Raw genomic sequence first — 18,738 nt, 5'->3', positions numbered from 1 at the left:
ATTTTCGTTTTTACAAAATAATAATTAATCTGATTATATGAAAATAAAAAAAATTGAATTCATATCCAAATTCAATCTCCCTATGCCTTTGAATATGTGTTAGTACTCCTTTGCTCACATGTTTTTTTTATTTTTTATTTTTTATTTTAACGTATATTAAAATAGATGATTTAATTTTTTTTTCATTTTAATATTATAAAATTATATTCTTTTACAATATCAATTTACAATATTTTTATAATAAAAAGATAAAACTTTAAAAAATCAACGTAAAATATAAAAAAAAGTATTATGCGTTAAAAATAAATAAAAATACATTTTGGGACGTAAACAAAGATAAAATAAAAAAAATAAAATGAAAGAAGTGCAAATATTTTGTTAAGGAGTGATTGTATGTCTGAAAATGTTTTATATTGAAATATTTTAGAAACCAATCTCTATATAAAATATGAAAAATTATTCACGAGAAGTCCATGAAATTAATATTTTAGGTATATCTGTATTCAAAACAAGACAAACAAGAGACAGAAAATAATTGCACCTTGTCTCAAAGCAAATTCATAATCAAGACAAGAAGAGAGTGAGAGCCCCATTATCTGTATGTTTCTCAGAGGAGAACAAAATAAAAAGAATTGAAGGTGGAAATGGAAAAGGCTGAGGAAGAAAAAATTGTGATTGTTGGAGGCGGAATATGTGGTCTTGCCACCGCTCTTGCTCTTCACAGGTTTTTATAACATTTTATAATATTTCTTCTTCTCCTTTTCTAATTCTATTTCTTTATATTGCTTTCTTTAAACAACATATTTTTTAGGAAGAGATTTGCTACTCTTTAATTTTTTTTTTTTTTGGCCAATACTCTTTAATTTTCTTGATCAATGAAAAACTTACAAAAGATTCTCATATTGTTCTTTTGAAATTTAAGGAAAAAAAAAAGAGTAAAATTGCAGTCATACTAAATTATCTTTTATATTCTATTCAATAAAACACCTTATCACATCATTTACTAACTCTAGGCTTCAAGAATTCAATGTTGTTCTTTTGACAAAAGAAAGAATAAATAATGGAAAGAAGAGATCTAATAATAAGGTGTAGAAATATATATTATGTAGGAAGTTTAATCTTTTATATATATAAATATATAGTAGAGGTAAAAAATGAGCAAGTGATTTGGATTTCATCATTTTGAAAGTAGATTATTTTGGATTTTTTAAAAAATCAGATTATTTTAAATTGTAATCATTTTAAGTTTAAGTTATTTTTAATTTTAATTTTTCTAATTCCACACTCAAATTATGCTTTAGATCATCGAATTTAAATTATTTCAATCCAAATATAATTTTTTTATTTGAAAGTACATTTTAAATCAATGAAAATTTTCAATACTTTTTTAAATAACGAAGAAGATCAATTTTCTTTTATTTGATGTAACTTATAATTTCCAGATAGTTTTGGTGAACTGTATCTTTACTAAAATATTATTTTAAAATTTGGAAGTACATAAAAATAAATATTTAAATTTTCAATAAATATTCATAAATTGACAAAGGAAATGATTGGGGGTCTTCACTTTCCAACTTTCTCTCTCATTAGTTCTGTGATTTGCTAGTTGGTGCTTTTTGCAAAGAAGAAAATGCAAAAGAAAAGAACAACATTTTTTTTAATCTACATGGGAAACGAGTAGTAAAGGTTTAGGGTAGAGAAAAATAAAATAAAATAAAATTTGATAATTATTTTTGGTCATTTAAAACCTTTATGATTATTTATTTTAACTGTTGTAATAGTTTTAATATTAATTATTAATGAAATAATTTATAATTTATTAGCAGCATATAAAATTTATATATTTATAATATAACAAATATGATAATTAGAAACAAAGATCCCATTACATGATCAAGTACGAAATCCTTTTCTTGATATATATATATATATATATATATATATATATATAATAAATTGGTAGAATAATAAATTATTTTAAAATTTTAAGTTAAATTTCTATATTTAAATTTATAAAATTTTTAAAAAAATTGCAGGAAAGAAATTGAAAGTATTGTATTAGAAAGGTCAGAAGAATTGCGAGCAACAGGAGCTGCAATTATAGTGCAACCAAATGGGTGGCGAGCACTTGATCAACTTGGCATTGCCTCCCAACTTCGCCAAACTGCTCTTGCTATACAATCGTAAGATGGTTCATTTTTCTATCTCTCAAATGCATTTTTGTTTTTAAATTTTAGCAAGCTCAACATAACAATATGCCTATGATTTTTGTTCCCAGGGGACAATACTTTACAGTTAAGGATGGTAAGCACAAAGATTTGCCCGTTGGGTAAGCATACCTTTCCAGTTATTGTTTCATTGATTTTTGGTTAGATGGTAGTCTTAAAATTTAATATTTTTAATTTAAAAATTAAGAATTAATATAATTTTTATTAATTTATAAATATATTTTTCATGATTAATTAGAGATGTTCATACTTCGATTTATCTATTTAATAGTATTTAGCTTAAAAAAATGGTTTCCTGTTTGAGTTTAAATCTTAAATTCAAAACGTAATTCAACCCTAAATGATTATTTCATTAATAAATAATATATTTTTATTAAAATTTTTAAAAAATTTATTTAAAAATATAAAAATAATATTTATTATTTTAATAATAAAAGACTTTACAAATGTGTATCGCGAGCTTGGCTTTTAAATACTTGATTCTTTCAAAAAATCTTGGCCAAGTTTTGCTTTGAGATAATTAAGATCATCAAATAACACACTACAAAATAGGTGTTGTGAGTTTATAATAGGAGTGCGACATGGCATTTCTCACGTCCTCTCTCTTCCCTTCAGTTTTTCTTTTTTTTTTTTTTTAAATTTTTGGTTCTTTAATTTTTCTTTATCTTAAGATTTTCATGTTTGAAAATTTATGCTAAACTTTTCCATTTAATATTATTGGAAATTGATAATGTATTTACTTAAACCACTTAAATATTTAGAATTTAAATAATTATTCGATAGTTTTTTTTTTTACTCTATTACCTAAATTATTAATGTTTATATGCACAATAAATGTTCTTAGGTTAGATTTAACTAAGTTTAACTCAAGCTTCTTGTACTTTATTTTTTTAAAAATCAAGTCTTAGCTTGCCCTACTAATCCATTTATATATATATATATATATATATTATTTTTATTAAAATTGAAAGATTATTAGAATATTTAGAGGGTATTTGGTTCGAGAAAAAATAAGATTTTTTGTTAGAATCTTATTTTTCATAATTTGATTTCTCAGTTTGATTCACAGAATATGATTTTTGAGGTTTTTTAAAATTCTCAGCAGTGTAAAAAAAATAGAAGAGAATAAAAAACTCTCATTTGAGATTTTTTAGATTTCGGAGAAAAAGTGAAAATTTTATCTTCTTTACCTTAAATTGTATTTTCAGACTATATTATTCTTTCTAATCTCCTAAAATTACAATGTAAATATGATTTTTATTATTTATAATTTCAACAAGTACTGTGTTTTTAAGATAAAAAATGTAGTAGATGTTGAAACTATATTTTAGAAATTCTAAAATTTTAATAAAGATAGCATTTTAAAAATAAAAACATAGTAAATGTTAAAACTATTTTTTAAAATTTTAAAATTTTAACAAAGGCCGTTTTTTTAAGATAAAAAATGCAGTCATTGGTACTGCTACTCATAACAAAATTAAAATAAAACATGAAATATTTTTACTTAATATTATTACATATAAAACTTAAAATATATTTGTGAATATTACTATATAAAATTTGTTTTGGGGGTAAGGGTGTACCATTCCCTTCAACCCTTTTGTTGACTTTACCATGAAAGTCACTCCACATATTTCCTCTGTGTAGAAACAATCATCATTATAATAGTAATTAAGATTGTAAGATTATTTTTATTAAAAATTATTAAAAAATTAATTTTCATAATTCTTTAATTTATACCCTCCCATAATTTATAAGGTGTTGAAAGAACAGATTTTGAATACATTTGATTTCAATGTAAACTGAAGTTAAAAGAGCATCTTTCCATAAACTAATTAGGAGATTAGCTTGTGTCATCATAGATATTATCATGTCTAAAAGTGTATGATTTTTTTTTTGCGATATCTTTTTTGTCATAATGATTTTGGGGACCACTAAATGAATTTGAAAATAAAAAAAAGGTCACCACCAAACTTTTTTAACTAGGTATGATTTGTCACCTATTAAAATTTACCTTTTTAATAAAATCTTAAAATTAATTAAAATTTATTAAAAAGATAATTTTGGGTTTATGAAAACAGTTTGGATTTGAGAATATAGTTACGTATAGGGAAGGAATAGTATTCCCAAAGTGCTTATTTTAAAAAGAGTACCAATTAACCATATGTTATCCTTTAATCTTGACAACAATGATCTTACCTTTGGTATTTAACCTTAATTTTCTTTACTTTCTTTATTGTAATAAAAAAACATATTTTTATTTTTAGTTGTTTACTTGAAAAATAAATAAGAACCTTACATATTAAAAAATCACTAAAATATTCCAATACTTTAGCAATATTAAGATAAACTTTCTTACCTAGGAATTTCTTTAGAATTACTATTTGAACTTTCCAATAATCTCATCATCGATAGTTCATATTTATCTTTAATATTTATATTTACTATGCATATGGTAAAATATGATGCCTATAATTTAATCAAAATAATATTTTTAAAAAATTCATTTCTTATTTTTTTCTTAAAAAATAAAAAATCTTTATTGAAAATTATTTTGAATACTCAAGTACATAGGTGGCATTTTAGATAAATTTTCTCACCTGAAGGTTCTTAAAGAATCAATACCTAGACTTCTTTAAAATCTCATCCTCGAAAATTTTTATTTCTTTAAAAAATGATATATGCGTAAAACATAATATTCATGAATCAATTTGTAATATTATTGTATTATACAAAAGTTTATTCATTTTTTTTGTTAAAAAAAAAAGTAAACGAGAATTTTTATATTAAAAATTATTCTAAATACTTTAATACTTTGGTAATATTTTAAAAAAAATTTCTCACCTAAGGATTTCTTGAGAATCACTACTTGAACTTCTTTAGAATCTCATCATCAAAAGAATCTTTATTAGTTATTAATATTTCATTTTAAAAGTTAAACTAGAATACAATTATCCATAAATGAATTTATTTCCTAACAAATGCATATTTTTATAAATATTTTATATTTTGTTTCCTTTAAGAAAATTATTCAAATTAAGGAAAAGAAACAAAAAATATGAGATAAAATGAGAATCCTTGTATTGAAAAAGAGTTTTTAAATATTTCAATACTTTGGTAATTTTTAGAAGACTTTTTTCACCTAGAGAATTCTCAAAATTCGTTACTAGGACTTCCTGGAATCCCATAATTGGGAATTCATATTTACTTTCAAATTTTTTTAAAAAATCTTTTTTCTTTTCTTAAAACAATCATTTTCTTTATTTCCAAATTATTAAAATTCACTTGTGAAAACTCTTTTTTTTTAATTGCAACTTTAATCATTCATAAACAATTTCATCTATTTATTACAAATGCATGAAAAATAAATAGATAAATGAACAAATAAAACTAAAATAGAATTTACCATAAGTTGGGCCAAAATCCAAGTTAAAATGGCATGATCTAAATAGTTGGGTTGCAACTTGGGCTAAGTCTGTAACAAGCTAAGGCAAAGGCAGACCTATTTAGGCTACTATGGGTTAAAGTGAGTTTAGTAGGATCCGACTCAGGTTTGTGAAAGAAGGTCTTTTGGATTCTTCTCTATTTAAAAAGAAAAAAAACTTATAAATGCTAAATTTTTTAAAAAACATTCTCTTGCTATTTCTTAAAAAAAAAATACTAACTTTTTTACCATTAAAAAAAAAAACCCTATTTTAGATTTGGCCATCAGTCACCTGTTAGGCTACTAGTTTAATTTTTGACCAAACTTATCACCACAACTTCATTTCTTCCTCTTCTTTATAAATCCAAGCTCAAATTCCCTTAAAATTCAACCAAGCTCCGTAAGTCTAGCCTTAGAGCCTACAACTTTAAAACTAAAAAACACTAACTTCAGCAACTCTAAATCCTTTGAGATTACAACATGTAGCATTTCTTATCAACTAGAATCAAGGCTCGAAGCCATTTCAAACCTTACCAAAATTGAGACTTTGATATTTCCCTATTTTGTTTTTTTTTTTTATTTATGATACCTTTTTTTGTTTTGTTTTGTTTTTGCTACTAGTTGTTCTTTGTGTGGGATGTGGTTGAATTGTTATCTTATTTTTTTGTATTTTTTTATGGGTTGTAACTTGTGATAAGGGTTTGGGCATTTTTGACTAGGGTTGTTTTAGGTGGATTGGCTTTAGTTGTTAGGGAGGTTTGGGTGCTAGAGGCTCAAAAAGATAGGGCTATGATGCTTAGCTTAGGTGTCTTAAAAGGGGTTAGAGGTGCTGACAATTTTTTCAAAGTTAAGGTTTTTGTTTGAAAGGTTTTGATGATGAAACAATTGGTGCTATAGGGAGGGTGCAACATGGGTTGTGTTGTTGTAGATTAAAAGGTAGTTTTTGGTGACGAGTAAGAGTTGTGATGGTTCGTATATAGGGCTAAAGGGTGGCTAGGTAGTTTAGATAGGTGGTCACGGTGGGTTTTGTGAGCAAGGGGTTGAAGGTCGTTTGGGCTTAGTGATTGAATGAGTGATGTCCACAGGGTAAGGTTTAGGTCGATGGTAGCAGAGGGGTTTTAGTGGCACAGATTGGTAAAAGAAAAGGCTATTTGGTGTTTCGCAACTTAGGTAGCTTTAAGGGCTGGTTTGGTTGTGATGGGTTTTGGTGGACCATGGGTTTTATGTTGGGATTGAGAATGGCTGGTACTGGCATAGGCAAGGGTTGTGAAGGCTGGTGCTGGGAATGTGTCAAGATAGATGTTAGGCATGTGTCAAATAGGTATTTTACTTGGTTGTGAAGAGGATTAGGTAGCTATTTTCTATACGTTTTGGCTTTTGGGTCAATTTGGTTTTCTAATGATGTTTGGTAGTGATGAAAGAGGAACTATGTGAAAATTTTACCCTGTCTTTTTCTTAACCGAAAGTCCCTCCTTTATTTGTATGAATTGTCTTTCATTTATCAATAAAAAGTTTGCTGCCTATAATCTTGGCTTGTTGTGACCTACAGACTACTTTCGGGGTATGGTTATAAGGTAGTGGTTTGTGTACTTATTTGCCAACCATTACTTGTCAGCTACCCTTTTTTTTTTTGTTTTTTTATTTTTTGTTGTTTTGTTTGTTTTTTTTTGTGTGCATTTTGTGTGCATTTTTCTTTTTTTAATTATTAAAAATAAAAGTGAAATTGGGTTTAAAATTGAAAATTGGGTTCCATTGGATTTCAAGCCTTTAAGAATTGGGCTTTTAACCTATACTAGATTTAGGCCATTAACAACATATTTAGGCTTTTTGAATCAGGCCTTCAAATTTTAACCTAAAATTGATTTAATAACTAAATGGAATGATTCAAGAATAACTAATCCAAAATAAAGCCTTATTGAGCTCAATCTAATTGAAATGTGTAATTTGCTCGAATTGAAATGTTTAAACCAAGCATAAAAATTGAATAAAATTTGAATTGATTTAAATAAAATTAGGTATCTACAACTTGCTCTCTTTGCACATTAAAAATTAGGAATATGGAAAAAATATAGACAACAATTTTGTCCAAATTAACAATTGAAGGTTTTTCAAATTTTTTTAAAGAACCTTTTTTGGTATTTTTATTTTTTGTTGTTGTGTTTTATTTTTTTATTATTACTTTATTTTTAATGAACTTGACTATTTGAAAACAAATTTTAAAAACTCTTTTAAACAAAGGCTCAATAACTTTTAAAAATAAAATAAGAAATCATGCATAGAGGTTTTACAACTCTTGAAACTAAAATAGAATCAGCTCAATAGACTTATGAATCCTATCCAGAGGACTTAGAAATGCCCGAAGGTCTTACAAATCTCAACATTTATGAAAGCTTCCCTAATAATAGGCATTGAAACTTTAAAAATTTAAAATGTTTTACTCAAAAAACTTAGAGATTATGCCCGAAGATCTTATGAATCATTTGAATTTTTATCCGGAGGTCTTAAAAAGACATTTAAAATTTTGAAGTTTTATCGGAGGTTTTGAAAATGCTTTAAAATTTTCAAAATTTTCCCTAAGGTCTTGGAGATCATTCAAAATTTTTAGATTTTGCCCTAAAGTCTTGGAAATCATTTAAAAATTTAAAATTTTGCTTGAAGGTCTTAAAATCTTTCAAAATTTTAAGATTTTGCATGGAGGTCTTTGGAAATCATTCAAAAATCTCAAATTTTCTCGAGAGGCCTTGAAAATTATTTAGAAATTTAAGATTTTGCCTGAAAGTCTTTGGAAATCATTAAAAAATTTGAAATTTCACTCGGAGATCTTTGAAAATCATTTAAAAATTTAAAATTTTGCATAGATATCTTGAAAATTTTACCCGAAAGACTTACAAATCAATTTCAAAAATTTTGCTTGTAAAAAAGGAAATATTCAATTTTTAAGACTTTTTTTAATTTGGAATATCACCATCGGAAGCAATTCAAATATTACCACTAAGTGAATGCAAATGTTAATCAAACATTATTACTCGGATATCACCACCGAGTAAAGATGAAAATGAATTCAAATATTATCACAAAAAAAAACTTAGATATCACTACCGAGTAACTTTGTAGAAAACTTGATCACAATATTTTTCTTAACTAGTTCCAATTTTATTGGGCTTAAAATCTAGGTACTAGCTAAATTGGGCCTGAATCTTATCGGTGCGAGTTAATTTAGGTTGAAAGTGCCAACTAATCAGGGTTTAAGCATAACTAATTGGGCTAAAGTACCAACTAATCTAGACTAAGGTGCCAGTTAAATTGAGCTTGTAATATGATTGATACCAACTAAACAGGGCTTGAAATCTTATCTCTTTCAAAATTTCTTAGCATTTATTCCTTCTAAAACTCAAGTTTTTTCTTATCATATCTGATCTTTTTTTCCATTCATTTCTTCAATAGCCCCTTTTTCTTTTGTAGATTCTTTTTTGACTCTTCAAACTTTTTCATTATTTTTGCCTATTGTCAAACTATTTTCTTTTTTCTCTTTTTCTAACGATGGTCTTCTTTCTCTCTTTTTGCTTTTTTTTATTTTTTTTCCTTTTCTCTTTCTCTTTTTTTTTTTTTTTAATTTCTATCATTTTCCTTAGTAGATTTTACTTTTTTTTTTCTTGAATTGAGAGATTTTTATCCCTTTTTTTTTTAAACTTTTCTTTTGAAGACTTTTTTTCTCTTTTTTTGTTTTGACAAATGCAATCATGACACAAATGTCTTTATTATTATTATTATTATTATTATTATTATTATTATTATTATTATTATTATTATTATTATTATTATTATTATTATTATTATTATTATTTAAATAATAATAATAATAATAATAAATTAAGGATAATACATAATTAATTGTTGGCCTGACTCTTTAAAAAAGGACGTTCCTAATGGAGTTGCCAAGCTATTATAACAGTTTTGGGGACTATTAGACAAATTTGAAAATAAAAAAAAAAGAAGTCATCACCATTTTTTTTTTTTGCTAAATGTGATTAGCCACCTATTAAAACTTACATTTTAAATAAAATTTTAAAATTTATTAAAATGTAATTTTTGGGCTTGTAAAAATAGATTGGACTCGATAGTACAATTGTACATGAGAAATGATTAGCACCTTTACAGTGTCCATTTTAAAAACAGTACCAATTAACCATATGTTATCATTCAATCTTGACAACAGTGATCTTACCTTTGGTATTTAACATTAATTTTCTTTATTTTCTTTATTTTAATAAAAAAATATTTTTGTTTTTAGTTGTTTACTTGAAAAATAAATAAAAACTTTGCATATTGAAAAATTCCTAAAAGTGTTCAATACTTTGGTAACATTAAGAGAAAATTTCTTACTTAAAATTTTTTTAAGAAACACTACCTGAACTTCCCAATAATCTCATCATCGATGGTTCATATTTATTTTCAATATTTATATTTACCATGTATAACGTAAAATATGATTCTATAATTTAATTCAAATAATATTTTTTAAAAATTTATTTCTTATATTTATTAAAAAAATGAGAAATCTTTATCTAAAATTATTCTAAATACTCTAGTACATTGATGGCATTTTAAATACATTTTTTCACTTAGAGGTTCCTAAAGAATCACTACTTAAATTTTTTTAATATCTCATCCTCTGAAAATTTTTGTTTTTTTTAAAAAATGATATATATGCATAAAACATAATATTCATGAATCAATTTGTAATATTAATTATACAAAAATTCATTCATCTTTTTTTTTCTGTAAGAAAAAAGTAAATGAGAATTTTTATATTGAAAATTATTCTAAATACTATAATATTTTAATAATATTTTAGAAAAAAATTTCTCATCTAAGAATTTATTGAGAATCATTATTTAAACTTCTCTAGAATTCTATCATCAGAAGAATATTTATTAATTATTAATATTTCAATCTAAAAGTCATACAATAATACAATTATCCTTAAATGAATTTATTTCTTAAAAAAATGCATATTTTTATAGATATTTTATATTTTTGTTTCCTTTAAGAAAATCATTCAAATTAAGGGAAAAAAACAAAAAAATGAGAATCCTTATATTGAAAAAGAGATTCTAAAAATTTTAATACTTTGATAATTTTTAAAAGATTTCCTCACCTACGGAATTTTCGAGAATCATTACTTGGATTTTTTGAGTCCCATCATCAAGAATTCACAGTTGCTCTCAAATTTTTTAAAAAACAATATTTTTCTTTTTTTTAAAAATTGTTTTATTTAACTCAAAATTATTAAAATTCATTTGTGAAAACTCTTTTTTTAACCAAAACTTCAATCATTCATAAACAATTTCATCTATTTAATATTAAAATGAGTGCAAAATAAATAGATAAATGAACAAATAAAACTAAAATAGAATTTACCACAAGTTGGGCCAAATTCTAAGCCAAAATGGTATGACCCAAAAAGTTGGGTTGCAGCTACGGCCAAGTTTATAACGAGATAAGGCAAAAGCATAGCTGGTCGGGCTACTACAAGTTGAAGTAAGTTTTGTAGGATCTAAGTTAGGTTTTTTGGGTTTTTTTCTCTTTAAACAAAAAAAAAAACTTATAAAAGCTAAATTTTTTTAAAACATTCTTTTTTTCTTTCTTAAAAAAAAAAATACAAACTCTCTTAACAACAAAAAAAATCCCTTTTTTCAAATTCATCTATTGGCCATTTGCCAAGCTGTTGCCTGCGTAGTCACTGACCTTTATTAGCCAATCTCTTTTTTGGCCAAACTTCTCACCACAACTTCATTTTTTCCTCTTTTTTATGAATCCGAGCTCAAATTCCCTTAAAATTCAACCAAGCTCCCTAGATTTAGCGTTAGAGCCTACAACTTTAAAACTTGAAAACACTAACCTCTGTTGCTCCAACTCCTTTGATATTATAACATGTTCTTCCTTTTTCCACAACCTTTCTCTCACCTCGAATCAAGGCCTGACCCATTTAAAAACTTACCAAAATTAAAACTTTGTCACTTCTTTGTTTTATCTCTTTTTTGGTTTGTAATGCTTTTTTTATTATTTTTTCTTTTTTCTATTGGTTGTTCACCGTGCGAGATGTGGTTGAATTGTTATTTTATTATTTTGTTTTTTTTATGGGTTGTGAGTTGCGATAGGGGTTGTTTGGGCATTTTTGGTTTAGGTTGTTTTAGGTGGATTAGCTTTGGTTGTTGGGGAGGTTTGGGTGCCAATGGCTTAAAGAGATGGGGATGTGATGCTTAGCTTAAGTGTCTTGGAAGAGATAGAGGTGTTGGCAATTTCTTTCAAAGTTGAGGTTTTTGTTTGGAAGGTTGTGATGGTGGAACAATTGATGCTGTAAAGAGGGGTGCAAGGTGGGTTATGTTGTTGTAAATTGGTGGGTAGTTTTTGGTGATGAGGAAAAGCTATAATGGTTTGTCTATAGGGTTAGAGGGTGGCTAGGCAGTTTAGATAGGTGGTCACGGTAGGTTTTATGAGCAAGGGTTGAAGGTGGTTTGGGCTTAGTGATTGGATAAGTGATGTCCACTTGGTAGGGTTTAGGTTGATGGTGGTAAATAGGTCTCGAAGGCACAAACTGGCGAAGGGATAGGTTGTTGGGTGTTTCATAGCCTAGGTAATTTTTAGGGTTGGTTTTATTTTGAAGGGATTTGATAGATCATGGGTCCTATGTTGGGGTTGGGAATCGACTGGTACTAGTGCAGGTAATGGTTGGTGAAAGATGGTGTTGGGTATATGCAGGCATAGGTGTTTGGTGTGTGTCAGATAGGTGTTCTTATTAGCTATAGAGAGGAACTGGGTAGTAGTTTTCTATGTGTTTTTGCTTTTGGATCAGTTTAGTTTTCCAATGATGTTTGGTAATGATGGAGGAGGAATTGTGTAAAGTTTTTGCTTTAGCTTTTTCTTAGCTGAGAGTCCCCATTTTATTTGTATGAATTATCTTCCATTTATGAATAAAAGTTTGTTGCCTATAATATTGGCTTGTTGTGACCTGTAGGCTGCTTTCAGGGTATGGTTGTAGGGTAATGGTCTATGTAATTACTTGCCTACCATTACTTCTCAGCTGTTTTTTTTTTCTATTATTTTATTTTTTGTTGTTTTATTTGTTTGCTTTTTTGTATTTTTTTTGTTATTTTTTTCATTTTTAATTAATAAAAATAAAAGTGAAATTGGATATAAAATTGAAAATTAGTTTATGTTAGATTTCGAGCCTTTAAGAATTGGGCTTTAAACTTGGACTGCATTTGGACCATTAATAATAGATTTGGGCTTTTTGAATCAGGCCTTTAAATTTTAATCCAAAATTGATCTAATAACTAAATGGAATGATCTAAAAATAGCTAATCCAAAACAAAGCCTATTTGAGCTCAATCTAATTGAAACGTGTAATTTGTCCGAATTGAAACGTTTAAACTAAGCATAAAAATCAAAGAAAACCTAAATCGATTCGAACAAAAATTAGGTATCTACACTTTTGTTACGATACTAGGAATAGTTAATTGCCTACTTATCGTTTTTTTTTCACACATTTCTTTGAATTGATCTAATAAATATTTTCCATTTCTATTAGTTTTGGGAACCTTAACTAACCTCTCTTCTTTATTTTTGACCTCTGCCATAAACTTTTAAATAATTTAAAACTTTTGATCTATGAGACAATAAATATATCAATTCATATTACAAATAATCATTAATCAAAATAAGAAAATAAGAGGCTCCATGACGTGCCTTCACATTCATAGGTCCACAAATATCTGAATGGATTAGATTCAAAGATTAAGATACCTTTTTTGCCTTACCAAAAGGTTTCGTGTAAGTTTTTCCTGCAAGACAAGGTTCACAAGCAGGCAAGCTAATTTTTTTAAACACCCCAATAGACCTTTTTTATCTAACTTTATTATCTTATCTTAGTCGACATGACCTAATAGTTTGTGCCATTTAAAAGAAACAGATATATTATAAGAAAAAATGCAACATAAGAAGTATAACTACTATTAAACTCCAAATCTAATGTAAAAAAAATCACTATTTAAATCGCCATAACAATAAAATTTATTTCCTAAATAAATATTCAACTAATTTCTCTCAAAATGAAAAAAAAAATCATACCTTCAACTAGACCTAACAATTTAAAATACAATATAGTAATGCAAAAACGATATGAATAAAAGTCGTGAAGTTGACATGATTTAAAATTTTACCAAAAACCATATATGGGTTTAACAAAATAAAAGAAAATGTATTTTATGTTTTTGTGTCAACATGAATTAAAACACTTAATTTTCGTGTAAAATATGACACGAGTACATGAATTATAAATATTTTACATGATACAAATATACTATCTATCATATCTACTTTCAATAAAACTAAAACTGAAAGTAGATTACATTAAACTAATGTTGCATACAATAAATCATGTTAAAGTAAAGTGCACTCATTATGCAACTTGACTAGGTAGGTTCCAACACTAAAGATCTCTTTTACGTATGGTAACATTTTGGCTGCCTACCGAAACTCAATTGTAATATGCAAATCTTGCTTTGACTCGACTTATATGTTTTGTTGCTTGAGTCTATAATCCAACCAAAGAAAGAATAAGCAACAAGAACATGTGAACAAATATAAATGGTAATAGAGCTAGGCTTGGATTGTACATTTTTTTGCTTAGTGCAATCATGTGCAAAGCAACCAAAATTTTCACTTTTGTAACATTTAACTTTGTTGATGTTCTTTTTTTCATGCTTGGCTTTTGGATGCTTGGCCATTTTGTCATCCTTTGGTACTAAATTTTAAGCATTCTTCAGCTTAGCTTTATTTTAATGATTATAGTTAGGTCATTTTCTCTTGCGTTGACCCATACAAGCTATATTGGTACCACCACAAGTCACTTCTTTGCGCTCCCATTCAATCTTAAGATACGAGCAATATTATCAAAAGTCTTCACATTATGATAATGTGTCAACACCAATTTCACTTGGCTTTAAAAAACCTTCTTATAACTAATTGACACTATTGTTTATCAACGAGCTCGGTTCCAGCTACTCTTAACTCTCTTATCATTACTAACATCATCTTAAGTGCTTTGCAATACAGTGTGAAGGATTGATAATATATTTATGAACCTTAACATACAAGGCATGAAACTTAGTTCTAATTGTTCCACCATATTTTAATTTTAGTTGATCTCATATTTGTTTAGCAATTTTAAAAGTCTCATATTTATTTAGAAGCAAAAGTACACTTAAAAAGTTACTATAAATTATTATATTAATTATATTTTAATTAAAAAAATATATTTCAATTAGAGTCAAATGTCATTATATATTATGGCCCATATTACATTTGTCTCTAAGAATTATGATTTAAAGGCAAATAAGCTAAATGCCTCAAATTGTTTACCTCTAAAAGCACTTTGTGTTGAAGTAAGTGGATAGGTATAGCTATGCTCATGAACACCTTTATGTACTATATGATCAAGTATTGGTTCTTTTGTTGGTCAAAATGTTTAAATTTTGATTTATCATTAGTAAAAATATGAGAACAGACATTGTTTATCATTCTATATTTATCGTTAGTAAATACACGAAAAAAAAAACATGGTTTAAAAATTTTGAATGAAATAGTTTTAAAACATATATTTATAAAATAAAATTTAATTAATTTCAACTATTATTTTAAAAGAAAATAGTTAATTAACAAACCATAATTTTTTCTTGACACTCTAGATTTTCTATGAAATAGTTAATAGTTATGTTAATATAGCTAAGGATATTTTGCATAATAGATATAAATCGTTCTTTTTTTTTCTTTTTTAAGTTGGAAAACATGCAGAGATATATGGTTTTTAATTTAAAAAAAAAAAGAAAAAGATAAAGCTAACTTAATTTGAGTATGCATATGGTGTTGGCAGAGATGCTGGAGAAGTTAGATGCTTGAGACGCACAGACCTCATCAAGACATTAGCTGCAAATCTGCCTCCTAATACTATCCACCTCGGAACCAAAGTTGTCTCCATTAAATTAGATCCCTTTACATCTTATCCGATTCTACAACTACATGATGGAAGTGTGCTAATGGCCAAGGTAATATATAATTTCTTTACTCACTTTTTTTTATTAAATGAAAAGATTTAGGTTGCTATAAAATAAAATAAAATTGAAAGAATTTGAAGTTTAACTCAGTTGGTTCACGTAATCATTCCTATTAAGTACATTTAGTAAATTTGAGATCCAAATCCCATCACTTATAATCTTTTTTTCTATCGGTCAAGATGCGGCTTCCTTTGTAAAAATAAAATAAAATAACAAAACAAAAGTAACATTAATGGTTAATTTTTTTTTTAAATTGAATTTCAAATTCAAAATTCATCCATATATGCAAGGAATGTTGAGTTCATATCAATGGAAATGGCTGGAAAGCAGGTTGTTATCGGATGTGATGGTGTCAATTCTACCATTGCAAACATTCTTGGACTAAACTCCACAAGCATTTTCACTACATGTGTTGCTAGAGGTTTCACAAATTATGAAGCAGGTCACAAATTTGGTAGTGCCTTCCTTGTTTTTAGTAAAGATGATGTTCAGCTTGGACTAATACCGGTCACCGACAAGCTAGTGTATTGGTTTGTAACTCAAAAACTAACTTATCAAGGTAATTTTACCTCACAATAATTAATCAATTAAATTGTTTAAATATTTTTTATACTATTTCCTTTTGTTGATTCTTAATGATTTTTTTAAATTTATTTATAGATTATATGGTTTCAAAATACCATAAGCTGATCAAAGAGACAATTGTGGAAGCAATAAGGGGTTTTCCAAACCACATAATGGAGATGGTAAAGAACAGTGATGAGGACTCCTTACATCTAACAGAATTGAGATATCGAGCACCTTGGGATTTCCTTCATACAAATTTTCGTAAAGGGACTGTGACAGTGGCTGGAGATGCGATGCATGCAATGGGTCCATTCTTGGCACAAGGTGGCTCAACATCTTTAGAGGATGCAGTTGTGCTGGCAAGATGCTTATCACAAAATATGTGTATCGACATTAATCCAAGAAGAAGAAAAAGAGGGAAAATGTTGATGCTGAAGGCAGTAGCAGCATTAGATCAATATGCTAGAGAGCGAAAAATGAGAGTGTTTTGGTTGTCATTAGAAACTTTTGTGATTGGGACCATGCTCGATAGTTCATCTACTCTACTAAAAACCTTATGCATTATCGCCCTAATCATCCTCTTTCGAGATAAAATTGCCCACACTCGCTATGATTGTGGTCATCTTTAAGTTGCTGCTAAATGACAATAAGTGCTGAGCACAACATATTTAAATGTCAGGGGGATTTTAATACATTGAACTATTTGTTGCTGAATAAAACTGAAGAAACAATAAGAATCTTCACTTTTACCTACAAATGAATGTTTCAAGGATATATTTATTAAGACAATGCTATAAACATGCAAGCATTAGTGTAAGATTCATATATGAGTAAAAAATTTCATATCATTAAAAATTATGAATGAGATATCTTATATATAATAGAGGATTCAAGAACCCAACAGTTTAAGCTTTTCAGCTCAAATGGTGTCCAACATGTATGTATAGGCTATCTGGTGTGTTTTCATAGCTTAAAGTATAACAAATCTCCCAACAACTAGTATCAAAGCCAATGTTATAGGTTCGAGTCCCAGTAATGTTATTGGAGAGAGATTGTTAGCCAGATCGGAGGTTGGTCACATCCATCAACTTTATATGCTCGAACATCAATATCAGAGTAAAAATATTCAATTTGAATCCAGCAAGTGTACAGAAGTAAAACACCCAAGTGGGTAATGTATTGAGTCAACCTAGAGTACAAGTTTAAGTCCATCAACTCTATATGCTCGAATGCTAGTATCAAAGTAAAAAGGTTCGACTCTTCATATGCTCAAATGCTGGTATCAGAGTAAAAACTTAATGAGAACTCACAAGTGAACTTAAATGCAACAAGTGTGCAAAAGTTAAATACCTAAGTGGGCAATGTATCAAGTCAACATGGAGTGTAAGCTTGAGAGGCACCGAGACAACCTAAGTAGCAAAGTTTAGTGATGTGGTCGGACCTAAAAAAGTACACTAAAGATGTGAGGCTACCTGACCCAAAAGAGGTATTGATAGAATTTACTCTCACAGGGAATTACCGAGATGGGATTTGATAAGAACTCATAAGTGAACAGGAATATTGTTAGGATAAAATTTATGAGTAAAGAATCTCATATCATTAAAAAATCTAAATGAGATATCTTTTATATACATAAAGGATTCAAGAACCCAATAACATAAGTTTTTTTAGCTCAAGTGGTGTCCAACATGTATGTATAGGCTCTTTAATATGCTCTCGTGACTCCAAGTATAACAAATCCCCTAACAATAAGAACCATATACATATACATATATATATTTACACAAGAAAAAATTAGTTGTGTCTGCATAATTTTATATGAATATAGTTTTTTCCTATTTATTATATATAAAGTAAGTCTAGTTTCAATACATCGGTTAATTTAACTTTTTTTATTAATTTTTTATATTAATCCTATTTTATAATAAAAAGAAAATGTATGATGCAATAATTAGTAGCAACATATAGATTTGATTTCGAAAAGAAAATATTTTATGTTTTTTTTTTTGCATAAGATAATTTTATAATATAAGTAAAAAACCATGTGCAATATTCTATAAGCAATGGATGATCATTTATGCTCATTAAATATTAAGTGTTTAATTTTTTAATTTATTTTTACATATTAAAAAATAACTTGTTCTCCATATTATATATATATATAATATATAATGCTAGGTTTTCTTACATTAAGTAGAAATATTAAATGTTTTACTTTTTAATTCATTAATATTAAGTGTTTAAGTGGTTGTTTATTTGATTGCCCGTAACTACATTTTATTCAGGTAAATTTTGAATAAAATTTGATATTTCTTTTTGAATTTTACCATTTTACATTTTATCAATTTTAAATTTAAAATTGACACTTTAGTTGTCTTTACAATCTGGTCCTAGAGGTCCTATT

General features: G+C 27.0%; 1 protein-coding gene across 1 annotated transcript; it reads left to right on the top strand.

The window, feature by feature from the left end:
* The first annotated feature begins 378 nt into the window (after positions 1 to 378).
* On the top strand, positions 379 to 17,130 carry LOC111313620 (monooxygenase 1-like). The gene is made up of 6 exons (XM_022914292.2): positions 379 to 724; positions 2,037 to 2,183; positions 2,279 to 2,329; positions 15,587 to 15,758; positions 16,098 to 16,326; positions 16,428 to 17,130. Exons 1-6 carry the CDS (start codon positions 645 to 647, stop codon positions 16,961 to 16,963), a joined length of 1,215 nt encoding a protein of 404 aa, XP_022770027.2. The 5' UTR covers positions 379 to 644; the 3' UTR covers positions 16,964 to 17,130.
* Positions 17,131 to 18,738: the final 1,608 nt, after the last annotated feature.

This window comes from Durio zibethinus, chromosome 23, assembly GCF_047325235.1.
Source record: "Durio zibethinus cultivar Kanyao isolate XHJ-2024 chromosome 23, ASM4732523v1, whole genome shotgun sequence".
Classification (NCBI taxonomy): domain Eukaryota; kingdom Viridiplantae; phylum Streptophyta; class Magnoliopsida; order Malvales; family Malvaceae; genus Durio; species Durio zibethinus.
The sequence above is the reverse complement of the archived record's forward strand: the minus strand, read 5'-3'. Positions and strand labels throughout refer to the sequence as shown.

Coding starts and splice junctions, on each gene's coding strand:
- LOC111313620 (XM_022914292.2), top strand. CDS start 645: ATGGAAAAGGCTGAGGAAGAAAAAATTGTGATTGTTGGAGGCGGAATA. Junction 725..2,036: donor ACCGCTCTTGCTCTTCACAG/GTTTTTATAACA, acceptor AAAAAATTGCAG/GAAAGAAATTGAAAGTATTG. Junction 2,184..2,278: donor ACTGCTCTTGCTATACAATC/GTAAGATGGTTC, acceptor TTTTGTTCCCAG/GGGACAATACTTTACAGTTA.